This window comes from Oncorhynchus keta, chromosome 29 (assembly GCF_023373465.1).
Source record: "Oncorhynchus keta strain PuntledgeMale-10-30-2019 chromosome 29, Oket_V2, whole genome shotgun sequence".
Taxonomy (NCBI): Eukaryota; Metazoa; Chordata; class Actinopteri; order Salmoniformes; family Salmonidae; genus Oncorhynchus; species Oncorhynchus keta.
In genome coordinates this window covers 19,554,134-19,569,861 of record NC_068449.1, presented here as the reverse complement: position 1 = coordinate 19,569,861, position 15,728 = coordinate 19,554,134, and the positions used below count along the sequence as shown (strand labels likewise).

Genomic DNA, 15,728 nt, shown 5'->3' with positions numbered 1-15,728 from the left:
CCCCAAGAAGAATAGTTTCTGCGTTAGCAGTAGCTAATAAAAATCCTAATAATATAGTATGGCGAAGCATGTAATAACATTTACATTAGAATATTTGGGAATATTAGTCAGCACACCCTGATTTTGAGGAGATTGTGTCTATACAGTGCCAGCATGCATGCCCTCTAGTCCTATCTGTATGATGTGTTGGGGTTGGATTTCATCAATCATTGAGTCTAATGCTTAGTTTAATCATTACCTGGCCAAGCCTCGTGGCGTTTAACAACAGTTATTATTTATGAAATCATACAGCATTTATTGTAATGTTACACAGATACGTTACACTTTCTTCTCACACACTACTGTCACGGCAGGAAATTTATTTAAAACTCCAGTCCACAAACTAGTTTCATGATGATTGCATTATAGGAAGTTGTGAGTCTTCAGTGGACATTGTGGTGGTACTTTAATCTAAAAAGAAATGCATATTTTTATGCACGACTTCATGCATGGCATGCTAGAGAAATAGAGCAATGCAGCTTTAGTTTATGTCAATCCCACTCTGACAAAATGGTCACTTAAAGTCGAGGTGGTTACTGGGGTAATTGTTTTTCCTTCCCAGAACGCACAGTTTTTTTCATGCCCTCAAGGCATGAGGTGGGGATAAGCAGCATGTACATGTGCACACAGAGAGAGACCTGCCCAGTGGAACCTCGCCACCCAGCATTCCCACTGTGCTGCTGCTTCTACACCCGTTGCAGGTTACTGAGAATACTGACTTCTGCAGGCATTGTGCATGGAGGAGTAATGGTCCCAGATCAGTTTATTCTTCTTGTCTTAGATACACTTAAACGGAGGTCTAGGGTATCTACCACGGTGTATTACATATCTGTGTTGTACTACACATAGACCTACAATAAACGTAATACATTCAATTATGATCAAGCAGTGTTTGTTTTAGTATTACTAATAATGAAGTATTTATTTTCCTGAATGTTTTTCTAAAACAGCTTGCCATAGGACATCTGTAAAGCATGGAAGCTTAACACTTGTCCTTGAGGGCATAGTGTGTCCTGACAGTCTGGAAAGTTCTCCCTGCTGGTCTAGTAATGTAAATGTTGAGCTCCTGAGTGATTGTGTGACCTGTATAGCTGCGCCTTCCTGAAATGTGCGTGCCCTAGCAAGTCTGACTGAATTTTTCACATTCTCCTTCGTTCTCCTGCATTCTTTTTAATGGGCTTTTATCTGGTGCTTATCACTAGCTAAGCCCTTTGCTGTGGTGCTGCCTGGCAGGGATGTGGGGAACACTCCTGACCTTTAAGTGTTTTTAATTAGAGAACGACAGGGAAGTACTCTGGTCTGTTACACAGGATCTCTGGCTTTAATTGATGTAATTACTGTGATTATCACATTTACTGTGTCTGGCTACTAATTCTGAAATTTGTGTGAGCTCAAGTCATTAGGGGTGTGTGTGTAGTTGAATGTGTTTATTCACGGCATGCATGTGTGCTGACATGTTAAAACCTGAGGGATTGTCATGGCCTGTAGTGTCTGAAGATGAAATGGACTGGAACGAGGCAGACCAGACATCTGCAGGTATATCTATTACACAGGCTCATATCTACCTGCCTACCTCGTAAGAGAAGTCTTCTTCATCGTAAGAGGGCACTGTTGAATGTTTGTTCCTAGTTTCACCAGAGGCCAAGTGTTGTGTAAAACTCAGTGGGCCACAAGCTTAGACATGGACTCATAAATTCTCTCACACAGTAGAGGTCGACCGATTATGATTTTTCCAACGCCGATACCGATTATTGGTGGACCCAAAAAAAAGCCGATACCGATTAATCGGCCAATTTTTATATATATATTTGTATAATGACAATTGCAACAATACTGAATGTGTCACGTTCTGACCTTTATTTCCTTTGTTTTGTCTTTATTTAGTATGGTCAGGATGTGAGTTGGGGTGGGCAGTCTATGTTTTGTGTTTCTATGTTAGGTTTCTGTTTCGGCCTAGTATGGTTCTCGATCAGAGGCAGGTGTCGTTAGTTGTCTCTGATTGAGAATCATACTTAGGTAGCCTGGGTTTCACTGTTGGATTGTGGGTGTTTGTTTCCGTGTGAGTGTTTTTCGCCACACTGTACTGTTTCGATTTGGTTTATTTCACGTTATCGTTTATTGTTTTGTATTTCATAGTGTTCAGTGCTTTTCTTATTAAAATCGCCATGAACATTTACCATGCCACATCTTGGTCCGATCCTTACTCCTCTTCAGACGTGGAGCAAATCTGCCGTTACAGAAACACCCACCAACAGAGGACCAAGCAGCGTGGTAATGGGCAACAGCGGCTGAAGACACAGGACTCATGGATTGGGAGGAAATTCTAGACGGGAGAGGACCCTGGGCACAGCCAGGGGAAGGCAACGAAGGCAGAGAGGCGCTGGTATGAGGAGGCAGCATGGCGGCGCGGTTGGAAGCCCGAGAGTCAGCCCCAAAAATGTCTTGAGGGGGCCACACAGGGAGTGTGGCGAAGCCAGGTAGGAGACCTGCGCCAACTTCCTGTGCTTACCGGAGAGAGAGAGGGACCGGGCAGACACCGTGTTATGCGGTGGAGCGCACAGTTTCCCCAGTGCGTGTGCATAGCCCGGTGCGGTACATTCCAGCTCCTCGTATCGGCCGGGCTAGAGTGGGCATCGAGCCAGGTGCCATGAAGCCGGCTTTCCTCATCTGGTCTCCAGTGCGTCTCCTCGGGCCGGCATACATGGCACCAGCCTTACGCATGGTGTCCCCGGTTCGCCAGCACAGCCCAGTGCGGCCTATTCCACCTCGCCGCACTGGTCGGGCTACGGGGAGAATTCAACCCGGTAAGGTTGGGCAGGCTCGGTGCTCAAGAGCCCCAGTGCGCCTGCACGGTCCGGCCTATCCAGTGCCACCTCCACGCACCAGCCCTCCGGTGGCAGCCCCCTGCACCAGGCTGTCTCTCTGTCTTCTGCGTACAGGGTCTCCCGTCTGTCCAGCGCTGCCAGAGTCTCCCGTCTGTCCAGCGCTGCCGGAGTCTCCCGTCTGTCCTGAGCTGCCGGAGTCTCCCGTCTGTCCAGCGCTGCCGGAGTCTCCCGTCTGTCCAGCGCTGCCGGAGTCTCCCGTCTGTCCAGCGCTGCCGGAGTCTCCCGTCTGTCCAGCGCTGCCGGAGTCTCCCGTCTGTCCTGAGCTGCCGGAGTCTCCCGTCTGTCCTGAGCTGCCGGAGTCTCCCGTCTGTCCTGAGCTGCCGGAGTCTCCCTTCTGTCCTGAGCTGCCGGAGTCTCCCGTCTGTCCTGAGCTGCCAGAGTCTCCCGTCTGTCCTGAGCTGCCAGAGTCTCCCTTCTGTCCTGAGCTGCCAGAGTCTCCCTTCTGTCCTGAGCTGCTAGAGCTGCCAGTCTGTCCTGAGCTGTCAGTCAGCCAGGACCTGCCAGAGCCGCCAGCCAGGACCTGCCAGAGCCGCCAGCCAGCCAGGAACTGCCAGAGCCGCCAGCCAGCCAGGACCTGCCAGAGCCGCCAGCCAGCCAGGAGCTGCCAGAGCCACCAGCCAGCCAGGAGCTGCCAGAGCCGCCAGCCAGCCAGGCACTGCCGGAGTCTCCCGCCTGTCCAGCGCTGCCGGAATTCCCCGTCCATTCGGGACTATACTTATTTTCCACCATAATTTGCAAATCAATTCATTAACAATCCTACAATGTGATTTTCTGGATTTTTTTTCTCATTTTGTCTGTCATAGTTGAAGTGTACCTATGATGAAAATGACAGGCCTCTCTCATCTTTTTAAGTGGGAGAACTTGCACAATTGGTGGCTGACTAAATACTTTTTTGCCCCACTGTATGTGGGAACTCCTTCAAGACTGTTGGAAAAACATTCAAGGTGAAGCTGGTTGGGAGAATGCTAAGAGTGTGCAAAGCTATCATCAAGGCAAAGGGTGGCTACTTTGAAGATTCTCAAATATACAATATATTTGGATTTAACACTTTTTTGGTTACTACATGTTATTTTATAGTTTTGATGTCTTCACTATTAATCTACAATGTAGAACATAAAGAAAAACCCTTGAATGAGTAGGTGTGTCCAAACTTTTGACTGGTGCTGTGCATAAAAAATAAAATGTCTTGGTGACACGTGTCCTTCACTATAAAAGGTGCAACACTAGAAATAAGCTAAACTATTTACAAATGGTGTTAGTTTTACATCCCAGGTGTAGAAGGTTAGATTTAACTTTCACCGTTTCACCCCCTGTGTTTTGTGGAATGCTTGCACTGCTTCCCTTTGTCTTTTGGCATTTGTGTTGTGGAGAAAGAAAGAATTTTACTGCATTTTACTGTCCACAAAGTGGAGGGGAGCTGGTAGTAGCCTATCAGGGCATCATATAGGTTGACACCCCCCATGCTGGCATTGTAGGCCTTCACAGAAACAGGAATGGGGACATTCTTCCTTTTTCACTGTCCTTGACAGACATTGTTGTTATTGAATGCCTTATGCTGTGTGGTGAGCAAGGTTACTTCCCTAGTGTCCTTCCATTTCACAAAAAGCTGATTCTGTTCGGACGAATGGTGCCACAGACCCTATTGTCTTTTTCAAGAGGTCTATGAAAGTGGATGTAGAATCATCAGACGGGGTGATTGACATAGCAGCGGGGGGGTGAAGACCTTGATCGGCGGGGGCGTTTACTGGAGAGGGGTGGCTCCCAAATGTCATCATCCAAATCCTCTACATCCTCCGCTCTGTGGTGAATAAAATAAAGGGACATATTGTTGTAAGACACACAGAATTACAGTTGACTAAATTTACAAAACAACATTACTGTAATGTAAAAACACCAAGCCTAAACTTTATCTGTACAGTGACTCACATAGGTGTGAAGCACACACACACAATGCAAACAGTAACACCTTGGAGACAAAGGCAGAGGTGAGAACCACAAATAAACAATGGCTATGAGACTTTAGTGGCCTCTCCAAAGTTACAAGGGTGAAACTTAGAACAGCAAACAATTAACTAATATGAAACATTGACAATAACTGGCCAGGTCGCAGTTGTAAATGAGAACTTGTTCTCAACTAGCTTACCTGGTTAAATAAAGGTGAAATAAAAAAACATTTACAAATGTAAAACTACTTTGGAATTATATAACGTAGGACAACGTAACAAGTCAATTCTATGTAAACTAAATCCAAAGCCCAAAATACAGACAACTTAATATCGTAAATTAGCTAATATAAAGTCATGAAAATAATTTACTTACAGATCTAAAAGTGTATCCAAACCTTCTAGAAAGCAATCTTCATCGGCCGTGTCAAAATACTAGTTCTCCCAAATCGCTCCCCTGTTCCGAACCAGTATTGTATTCAAAGCTTCTATGTCAGTATACTTAATCATAGCTGCCTTCTTTTTAGCTTCCTGTTCAATATTCTTAGTTTCACGATTATTCCCCCCCCCCTTGAGAAGCAATCTTTTATGCTAAAGCAATGAAATATGTTTACAATGTAGTGTACAATGTAGCGAGTCAGGTAGCAATAGTTCGCATTAAAGGTTCTAGGCCTTGCTTTGTCCCACCCAAGTCAACTGCATATCCCTGGAAAGCTTATCTCATTGGCTACAAGACTGTCAATGTGCCAAAGTAGCCAATCCCCTGTGTAATGGATGCCTACATTTGTAAGTTGGCAATGTCATAGTTTTGATGCGCAAAGATATAGTCACTTGGGGGACGTTTGATGTTGCCATTAAGTCATACATCATCAGATAACATTGGTAATAGGCTAGATTTGTTCATACCAACCTAAGGATTCATTTTATAATCTCCATGTAGCTATAGCTCAAACACAGACCAAATTGAAGCTTACCTTGTAAAGATCTCAAACTGCTCTTAAACGCTAGTAAAACTAAATGCATGCTTTTCAACCGATCGCTTCCCGCACCCGCCCGCCTGACTAGCATCACTACTCTGGACGGTTCTGACTATGTGGACAACTACAAATACCTAGGTGTCTGGTTAGACTGTGAACTCTCCTTCCAGACTCATATTAAACATCTCCAATCCAAAATTAAATCTAGAGTCGGCTTCCTATTTTGCAACAAAGCCTCCTTCACTCACACTGCCAAACATACCCTCGTAAAACTGACTATCCTACCGATCCTTGACTTCTGCGATGTCATTTACAAAATAGCCTCCAACACTCTACTCCGAAAACTGGATGCAGTCTATCACAGTGCCATCCGCTTTGTCACCAAAGCTCCATATACCACCCACCACTGCGACCTGTATGCTCTCGTCGGCTGGTCCTCGCTACATATTCATCGCCAGACCCACTGGCTCCAGGTCATCTATAAGTCTTTGCTAGGTAAAGCTCCGCCTTATCTCAGCTCACTGGTCACCATAACAACACCCACCTGTAGCACACGCTCCAGCAGGTATTGGTCACTGGTCATCCCCAAAGCCAACACCTACTTTGGCCACCTTTCCTTCCAGTTCTCTGCTGCCAATGACTGGAATGAATTTTAAAAATCCCTGAAGTTGGAGACATATCTTTCTCACTAACTTTAAACATCAGCTATCTGAGCAGCTTACCGATCGCTGCAGCTGTGCACAGCCCATCTTATCGACTTACCTCATCCTCATATTGTTTTTATTTACTTTTTTGCTCTTTTGCCACTAGCATTTCCACTTCCACATCATCATCTGCACATCTATCACTCCAGTGTTAATTTGCTAAATTGTAATTACTTCGCCACTATGGCCTATTTATTGCCTTACCACCTCACGCCATTTGCACACACTGTATATAGACTTTTTCTGTTGTGTTATTGACTGTACGTTTGTTTATTCCATGTGTAACTCTGTGTTGTTGTCTGTGTCGCACTGCTTTGCTTTTTCTTGGCCAGGTCGCAGTTGTGAATAAGAACTTGTTCTCAACTGGCCTACCTGGTTTAAATAAAGGTGGAATATATTTTTTTGCTGTTTGGTGAAAACGTGTAAAATAAACATTTTGACTCTTGTGGCTGGTGATCAATAACAGTAGGTCACAGGCAGACAAATAAGGCATCACCATGATCTGTGGAGTCCTGGCTTTCGGTGTGAATCGACGTGTTCCGTCTTTATTTTGTTTACTCTCCAGAACTCTAAACGGAAGTTAGGTTGTAGCCATCTTGAAATGAGGTCCTCGGCTCGGCCTGCTCTTATATATTCGTATGGCCAAATATGGTAGTAAGTCATACCAAAGGTTTTAAGGCATACATCAATAGCCAAGATACTCAGCTTTCCGCAGACACCCTGCTTTTGCAGATAGGGGCTACCGTTCTCATAGCAGACTGAATTGAATAAAACAATCTAATAAGGTCCCCAAATATGGGGACATTACATTTAGGAGGTTAAAAGTCTGTAGGATCTGGCAGACAGCAGCAGATCGAACATTCACAGCAGCAAAACATGTCTGTCTGTCTGTCTGTCTGTCTGTCCATTGCTTTCTCAAAACACAGAGAGGCATGTTAGGACAGAGTCAGCTGTGTTTGTGTGCACTATATGAAGTCTACCTGTGTCAGAATGTATCAGCGCCAACCTGATGACTGCTAGATCCTGGGTAACAGGCGAGAACTCATTCTGATGATTTCCCTCTCGCCTAATCTGACTCATTAAATAGACTCTGTTACTGGTTGAATAATCACATCATTGACTTAATTACTGAAAGACTAATACCTACCCTTCAGAAAGTATTCGTACCAGTTGACTTATTCCACATTTTGTTGTGTTACTGCCTGAATTCAAAATGGATTAAATATTTTTTCTTTTCTTACCCACCTACTTACCATACCCCATACTGAGTGAAAACTTGTTTTTAGAAATGTTAGCAAATGTATGGATAATGAAATACAGAAATATCTCATTTATATAAATATACACACCACTGAGTCTATACTTTGTAGAACCATTTACCAATAGTGGCCCTTCTTTGCGAGGCATTGGAATACCTAGCTGGTCTTTGGTTGAATTTGTCTTTGAAATTCACTGCTCCACTGAGGGACCTTACAGATATTTATTTGTATGTGTGGGGTACAGAGATGAGGTAGTCATTCACAAATCATGTGCAACACTTATTGCACAGAGAGTGAGTCCATGCAACTTATTATGTGACTTCAGCTCATTTTTACTCCTGAACTTATTTAGGCTTGGCATAACAAAGGGGTTGAATACTTATTGACTCAAGATATTTCAGCTTTCAATTTGTAATTCATTTCAAAATCTTTCTTAAAACATCATTTCACTTTTACATTATGGGCGATTATGTGTAGGCCAGTGACACAAAATCTACATTTAATCCATTTTAAATGCAGGCTGTAACACAACAAAATGTGGAAAAAGTCAAGGGGTGTGAATTCTTTTTGAAGGCACTTTACCATTAGTTTGCATTATCGACTAGAGCTGTAACTGTAATGCAAAGGGACACAGTTAAATGCTCAGCATTGTTCTCTACATTCAATTATGTGTCAAATGTAGTGTACATTCATAATATCACACAATCTCACATGTTATTTGTATTTCATTGAGTCTGTAAGCTGATCTTTGATATCAGAGCATTAAGCTGTTGGGTATCATACATATTAGATTGGGTATTGGCACTGAAATCCCTGGAGTAAACATCAGTTTAGGGGCTCACAGGATCAGCCTCCCTCTTAAATCCTACTGGTGTTCTATTAGACTCCAGTGACAGATGGGTTACTACTGTGATTTAATATGAACTGAATTACAATAGGAACAAACAAAAGGCTGTGGGACATCATCAGACCCCCTCCAAATGCTGTGTCTGTCTGCGTGTTTATGGTATTACTATTTCCTATCTGTGTTTCACTGGTGTATTTATATTGTAAATCTATTAGTGATTGTGGCTGTACTTATATTTTTACATTTCCTCCTCCTGTTCCCGTTTTGTCCCGGTCTACAAAGGGCTCATTTCTCACTTATCCATGAATGACAATGTCATGTTGCTATAATCATAATCAAACAACCAATCTATGCAAAATATCCTGGTAGAGCACAGACAGAGCCACTGATGGTCCACATGATTCATGTTGCCTAAGTTCCATTCATCCTGGTGAAATACCTAGAGCACTGTGTGAAGGTCTGAGTCATACAGCATGATGATAACATGGAAATGTTTTCTGTTTGCTCAGATGTTATACATTCCTTGTCATGTTTGCTCACTGCACAAGGAGGTAAATAGACAATTTTCCCAGGTTGAGATGAAGTTTGTACATTACAGTAGTACACATCTTCAGACATGCCCCATGGGAAGTAAGGAGCGTCAGTTGCAGATTTGCTAAAGGGATGTAAAGTAGTAAGAGATATTAGCCTCTCCACATAATTCTTGCCAGCAGTAAATTGCAGGGAATTATGTATTCAGTTTATTACTTCAGTCCAGTTAGATCCCATTGACCGTGTTGATAGATAGAAGTAGTTAGGTACATGATTTCACTGTGTAACATTTATTCTATTGTGTATTCTCTCCCAACAGGATTGATCTTGTTTGATAACTAAAACCTTCATAGTTTCTAGCTCCTTTACTCCACCTTGTGGTTCAGACTTCAAAAGGAACTCGTTCTCCTAGGATTACTAGATCTCCTCATCTCCTCTGTCAGTTAGACCAGAGTAGTTTTCAGAAATGGCACAGTAGCTAGTCAATATGATAAGTGGCTGCTTCAAGCAGATAAGAGCTTCAACTGTCTAACCACTTTTCCTCTTTCCCTTTGTGTGTGTCTGATCCCAGCATGGTCGGTGTCATAATCACGTTCTGACCAATCCAGGGTCAGCATGTTCACAAACAAGGAGCAATGGGATCAGTTGCCTGGGGTATGAGGAGGGGGGTGTTTGCGTGAGGGATGGGCAGAATTAGGCTGCTGGGATTAGTGTCTGAGCTCTCATTGTCTAGTGATGGAAGTGTAACCACTAGAATTGGGGAATAATAACAACAACATCAAGCAAGATCTTTTCTACCCGGTTCACTGAATTATTTTGTCTGTAATGAATGTTGATCTACCCTGCATTTTTAGTTCTACTCACTGGGATAGTGTTTTTGAATTCCTGTCATTTTTCTAAGGATAAGATCTGTTTTTCTAAATTTAAGGGGGGTTATATTACCATGGTGTCTCAGTAGCCATGGTGGTGCTTTTGACTCAGAATGTTTGTCTGCCAGTGCCTTTGCTTTTCAAGAGGAAAGGTGAGTTACAGTGTATAGGCTAAGTACATGGGTTGAGTCCTGGACATTATCAGACAGGGTTTTCATTTATCATACATACCTTGAATTATTGAAGTTGAAGTTTTATGGTCAAGCGAATGTTCCTTCTCTAGGAGATACGGGCAGGGTTAACTGGTTCAATTGATATGAGTTAGAGTGAATTCATTAGTGAATACCTGTTGTCATAAAATGTGTCAAACTATTTGCTATTGGTGTGATACAGAGGCTTGGTAAGCCCTGAAGAGCCATTCTAAACTATCTCGCCTTATGATGTTAAAATGTTGACTAAATGTATGTTGGTGACTCTGTCACTGAGAGGTTGTATTTACTTAACTGGGCGACTGTAACTGTCTGAAAAACATGTAATTCATCAATCATTCTGACTGAATTTACAGTTTGTGTGAACTTGCTATTGTCAGGAGGATAAAATTAAAAGTGGTCAAAGAGGGTGTATTTCCAGGGTGAACGGCCAGAGATGGTGCTTTATAGCAGGGATCGCTCAGAGCACATGGTCCACAGGACTAATTCCAGCATGGTCTTCCTAGCCCCACAGAACATGTACAGAACATGGCTAAATATAAAGCAGCTTTGATTAACTAAAGATTGCAGGCTTACCACATGGCCACGGCTGCTCCGCACTCTCAGCATTACTTAACTGGTTATCACCTCACTGATCCTAGATCTGTTCAGGACTGCTGTCCTCAAGGGGCACTATCCTGCTACTGTCCTCATGATAACCCTATGACACTGCTACTCTGGATTATATGAGAGTAGGACTGTTTGGGGAATATACTGGCTGGTTATGTCAATGAAGCCTGCTGGGATTTGTGGTTAATTTATCTTGGTGCAATGTAGTTTTGTCAAATGTATTGTTCATTTGTTTACACATTTCTTTATTTTGTATTATATATCCACTCACATTCTATCTATTTCTCCTCCCAGCAGTCCCAAAGCAGGAGGATGAGGGGACTCACGTCCCTTCACACGTCCAGGAGAATGTGTTCATCGAGGGCAGCCGGCCCAAGTACCTGGAGGACCTGCACACTGAGGCCCAGGAGGGACTCAAACTTCAGCAGCAAGAAGGTACTAAAGCCCCCTCCAAAACCCTCCAAATACTCACACTTAATCCAACACCTACCCCTGATAAGATTAATGCTTTAAGTGAAGTACTGTGTGGTACTGTATTTGAAATATTTTGACCTTTATTTCAGAAACAAATAATGGGGTGGATTACCAGGATGACCAAAGCATCGCTGTAAGTTTCCCATTCTACATTTCATCCACGGTGCTACATCAAATCACTAAACATTTTCCCATCACAAATTCACACCATTCACAGCTGCTTTAATGAAGTGTATACTAATAATTTACTTTGGAATTTTCTGTGATTTCTACAGTCAACAGTGACCCGGCAGCCTGACGAGACTGAGAGTGACAGTTACAGAGAGAGGAGAGGCTCTTTGTCAGACAGCACTATACTAGACACCATGTCCCAGGTCTCAACGCGCTCCGCTGTCTCCACACGGTCCTCACGGTCAGGACTGACCCGCCAAGGTAACATGACATGATCATAACCAGAAAACAATTCATACTGGAACCACTATAAAACCTTTTTCAACTAGTTTCATTTTCTTTGTCTTCAATGTGTTTTAGAGTAAACACTGGAGTGAAAGCGGCTGTTGTTGGTTTTTGTTGATTTTGACCTAATATTTCTCCTGCTTTTTGTCTCGTTCCACCAGCATCAACCTTCAGGCCCCTGAAGTCAGATAAGAAGCCAGAGAAGACCAAGGCCAGGAGGAGACACAGGAGAACCACAGTTATGGGGATACCACAACACATCCAGAGGGAACTGGGTACGCTACTCATTATTTATGCTCTAAATTAATTGAAATGTTAATATAGACCATTGTGAAGATACCTGTGGATAATTTCACCTTCAATAAAAGCTTCTGTGCTTGTATTCGCTTGTGTAGCTGTTTATTCTGATTTGTCCTGTTGTTCCTCACTAAAGGGCTGGATAGAGCATCATGGGCAGCTCGTCGGGTTATAGACGAGGACGGGCTCCATAACTGTGAGAGCCTGGACATCCACACCATTGATGGGCTTCACCTAGCTGATTCCCAGGAGGGTGTGAGGATATATCTCCAGTCTGTAGAAGGCCTGCAGCCCGTTAGTGAGGACCAGGTTCAGAAGTTCCCCTCCCGGGCCGGTCACACAGATGACCTGGCTCTCCTTCAGCGCATGGGCCCCCAGCTGTGCGGCCTGAAGAGGCCCAATTCCCTGGCCGTCCCCTGGATGACCACGGTGTCCGGCCTGCCGCACCATCCCCCCAGCCCTGTCATGTCCATGTCCCCCCAGGCCACCTACATGTCTAAGATCATCCCCAATGCCGTGCTGCCACCCTCCATCGACGTGGTGGAGATTAGCCATAACCGCAGCCGGAGCAGTGTCCGTACCGTCAGTAAGAGCAGACTGCTGCTGGCCAGCCCTGCCTCCTCCAGAGCCTCCTCCCGCGCCTCCGCCATGTCCTCTGCCTCCCGATACAACCCACCACACTTCTCTGACAGCTCTGGATGGAGCCACTCAGAGTCCTCTGAGACCCTGGTGTCTGACTCCTCCACTGTCTCCTCCAACAGCACCACCAGACAGGGGGGGGATGGGGAGGGCTCATCCAGGGAGATGGCCCTGGACAGAGAGAGTATCCACTCCTCTGTCAGTAAGGCCTCCAGGACCTCAACCATCAAAGGGAAGGGGAAAGCCAGAGGGGATGATGGCAAACAGGAGGGGCCCTTCATCCGAAGCCTATCTGTGATGAAGTCCAAGAGGGCACCGGCCCCACCCAGCCGCTCCTACTCCTTACACAAGGACAAGATGAAGCGGCGCTCACGAGACCTGACTGACATCAGGGTGGCTGCCCCTGCCCAAAGCAGCCCAGTCCGTGGTGGGGAGGCTAAGGCTGTCAGTGCTGGGGAGACCGGCTCTTCTCCCATGCCCTCCAGCAACAAAAGTAGCCCTGGATACACAGCAGACACCAGCTCTCTGGATGAGTCCTCGGACTCTGTGACCACCAACTCCTTTAACACCCGACAGCAAGCAGTCAGGGGAGAGGAGAGGAATGAGCAGCCAGGCTCCACAGGCTTCTCTCCCCAGAAACAGACCCCCCAGGAAAACATCCTGAAGAAGACTGTTTCCCCCTCCAGCTGCTATCCCAGCACGGGTGGCATGCCCACCCTCCCCTCCAAACAGACCCATAACTCATCCCCAGGAAACAAGAGGGGCATCCTGGCCAAACTAGCAAGCATTTTCCCCAAGGCACCATCCTCATCACCTGTTATTCAGCCACAGGCCTCTGACAGCAGCAAGACGCCTCGTCCATCCCCTCCAGTCGACACTGTAACTTCCTCACCTTCAGTCATGGCACTCAGAGAGCTGTTCAACATCCCTCCCCCACCCAAAGTGTGTGCCCCCTCCCCTCCTCCCCCGGAGGTATGGGCACACAACAAGCGCACTTTTGAACTGCTGCTAGGTCCCCCGGCCCCCAACAACACGGATATGGTGGTGCGAAAGAACCCAAAGGATCGACGACAGCAGAGGCAGTCTCCTTCCACATCAAGAGAGGCTTCTGAGTCTGCACCAGAGCAGGAGGCAGGAGGTGTGCTAGATAGGGTCACTGAGCCTCTGTCTAAAGAGCAGACCAGTAATCCAGCAGCACTAACATCTGTGTCAGGAAACGGTCAGGAGAGTCCAAAGGTCCAGGAAAAAGATGGGTTGAGTCCAGTGGTTATGGAAGTGGGAGATAAAGGACCGACTCAAATAGAGCCTTCTGAAGGTATGAAAAGTAATAGTGAAGTGGCACAGAAAGTTGAACAAGAGAGGGTACAAGGAAGTCAGTTGGTGGTTGAACCAGAGAAGGTCAAGGTAAGTCAGATGATAGGTAAACTAGAGAAGGTCCAGGCAAGTCGGTTGGTAAATGAAAAGTCAGTGAACGCCTCAGTAGCTCCAGGAAGGGGCCTACGAAAAGTAAATACAGAAATACAGACTCCTGCTACAGAGAAAAGGACTGAATCTCAACTTAAAATGGACACGTTGTCCATGCTTAGCCCTGCTCTAGCACGCGTCTCGCCATCTCCTTCTCCTCCCCCAGCACACTATCCTCCCCTTCCCTCTTCCAAACAGATCCCGCCAGTGACCATACTTGGGGTCCCCTCAGATTCTTCACCCGCTCCAGAGCTCCCACTAGTCTACCCCACTGGGGAATCCTTCTGGCCTCCTCCCCCACCTCCCATGGACTTGGCCACCCTTGGCGATGAGCTTGACCTCCCCCTTCCCCCACCACCCAGTGGTTGTGAGGAGGGGGTTATTATGACAGAACCTGTGCCCCCTGTTTCAGAGGGGACAGTGGGTGCTCCAAACCCTGCCCGACCTGCACCTCAGGAAGTTTCATCTGTACCCCAGGGAATACCGCAGCCCAGTCCAGGGATCACAGAGTGCCAGAACCAAGAGAAGATGTCCCTCAGCAAGAGCTCTCCCACTCCCCCAGAGGAGGCCCCTACTCCTGTGGTCACCCCCTCCCTTCTGCAGATGGTCAAGCTGAGGTCTGTCAATAATGGTGACCAGGGTCTGAAAAAGGACCAGAGTCAGGGACAGAACCATACAGAGGTCACTTTGAGGGCCAAACAACCCAGTAACGGGGAGGCTCCACAGAAGCCTATTCGAAGGTCTCTGATCATGACAGCTCCCCCTCCCACTGTCACATCCCCACCTACTACTGTTGTCTCACAACTTCCCACAGCCACTGTCCCAGAGGCAGCCCTAACCTCAGCCACTGTCCCGGAGGCAGCCCTAACCTCAGCCACTGTCCCAGAGCAGGCAGCCCTAACCTCAGCCACTGTCCCAGAGGCAGCCCTAACCTCAGCCACTGTCCCAGAGGCAGCCCTAACCTCAGTCCCAACCACAACCACAACCACAGCCAAGTTCCAGCCCAGCATAGTTAATTTACCCTCAAAGTCCTCTACTGTCACCTCTCCTACAAGTAAGTCTCCTTCTGCCTCAGTCACCATGAGAATGCAGGAGGCCATTCGCTTGAGGACAGAGGCCAGAAGTAAAGAGGGGCCTCCCTCTCATCTCAGCCTGCACTCCCCAACTTCCCCAACAAGTCTCAAGTTCCCCTCATCTACCGCCAGTTTCATCTTCGCCAAGAGCACAAAGAAGGTTGTCATAGAAACCCTCTCAAACCCTGAGGCCCAGGCCAATCTCACAAAGAAGCTGGTGGCAGAGCTTTCATCTATGTCCAATCCATCCAAGTCCATAGAAACACAGAAGGAGGTGGCAGTCAAGGTTCCGCCACCTGTGGCAAGGAAACCCAGGCTTAAGGTCACAGATGCAGAGCCCAGTGTGGAGACTGAGTATGTGCAAACTGCGGGACAGGAAGCACAGCCAGCAGACAACACTGAGGGTAAGGGATCTGTGATTCTGACACAACCATACTTGCCTCCTTTGTTACA

General features: G+C 46.1%; 1 protein-coding gene across 5 annotated transcripts in view; it reads left to right on the top strand.

The window, feature by feature from the left end:
- Positions 1-15,728, top strand: part of LOC118362407 (uncharacterized protein KIAA1522 homolog) — a 53,371-nt gene that overhangs the window by 35,441 nt on the left and 2,202 nt on the right. For all 5 annotated transcript variants that reach the window (XR_004821198.2, XM_035742709.2, XM_035742710.2 and 2 more), the window contains exons 3-7: positions 11,167-11,307; positions 11,436-11,479; positions 11,622-11,778; positions 11,964-12,077; positions 12,236-15,679. Coding sequence is in view for 4 of the 5 variants with exons in the window: in XM_035742709.2 (XP_035598602.1) it covers positions 11,167-11,307; positions 11,436-11,479; positions 11,622-11,778; positions 11,964-12,077; positions 12,236-15,679 (3,900 nt within the window). In the remaining variant the exon portion in view is untranslated. The remainder of the gene's footprint in view (positions 1-11,166; positions 11,308-11,435; positions 11,480-11,621; positions 11,779-11,963; positions 12,078-12,235; positions 15,680-15,728) is intronic.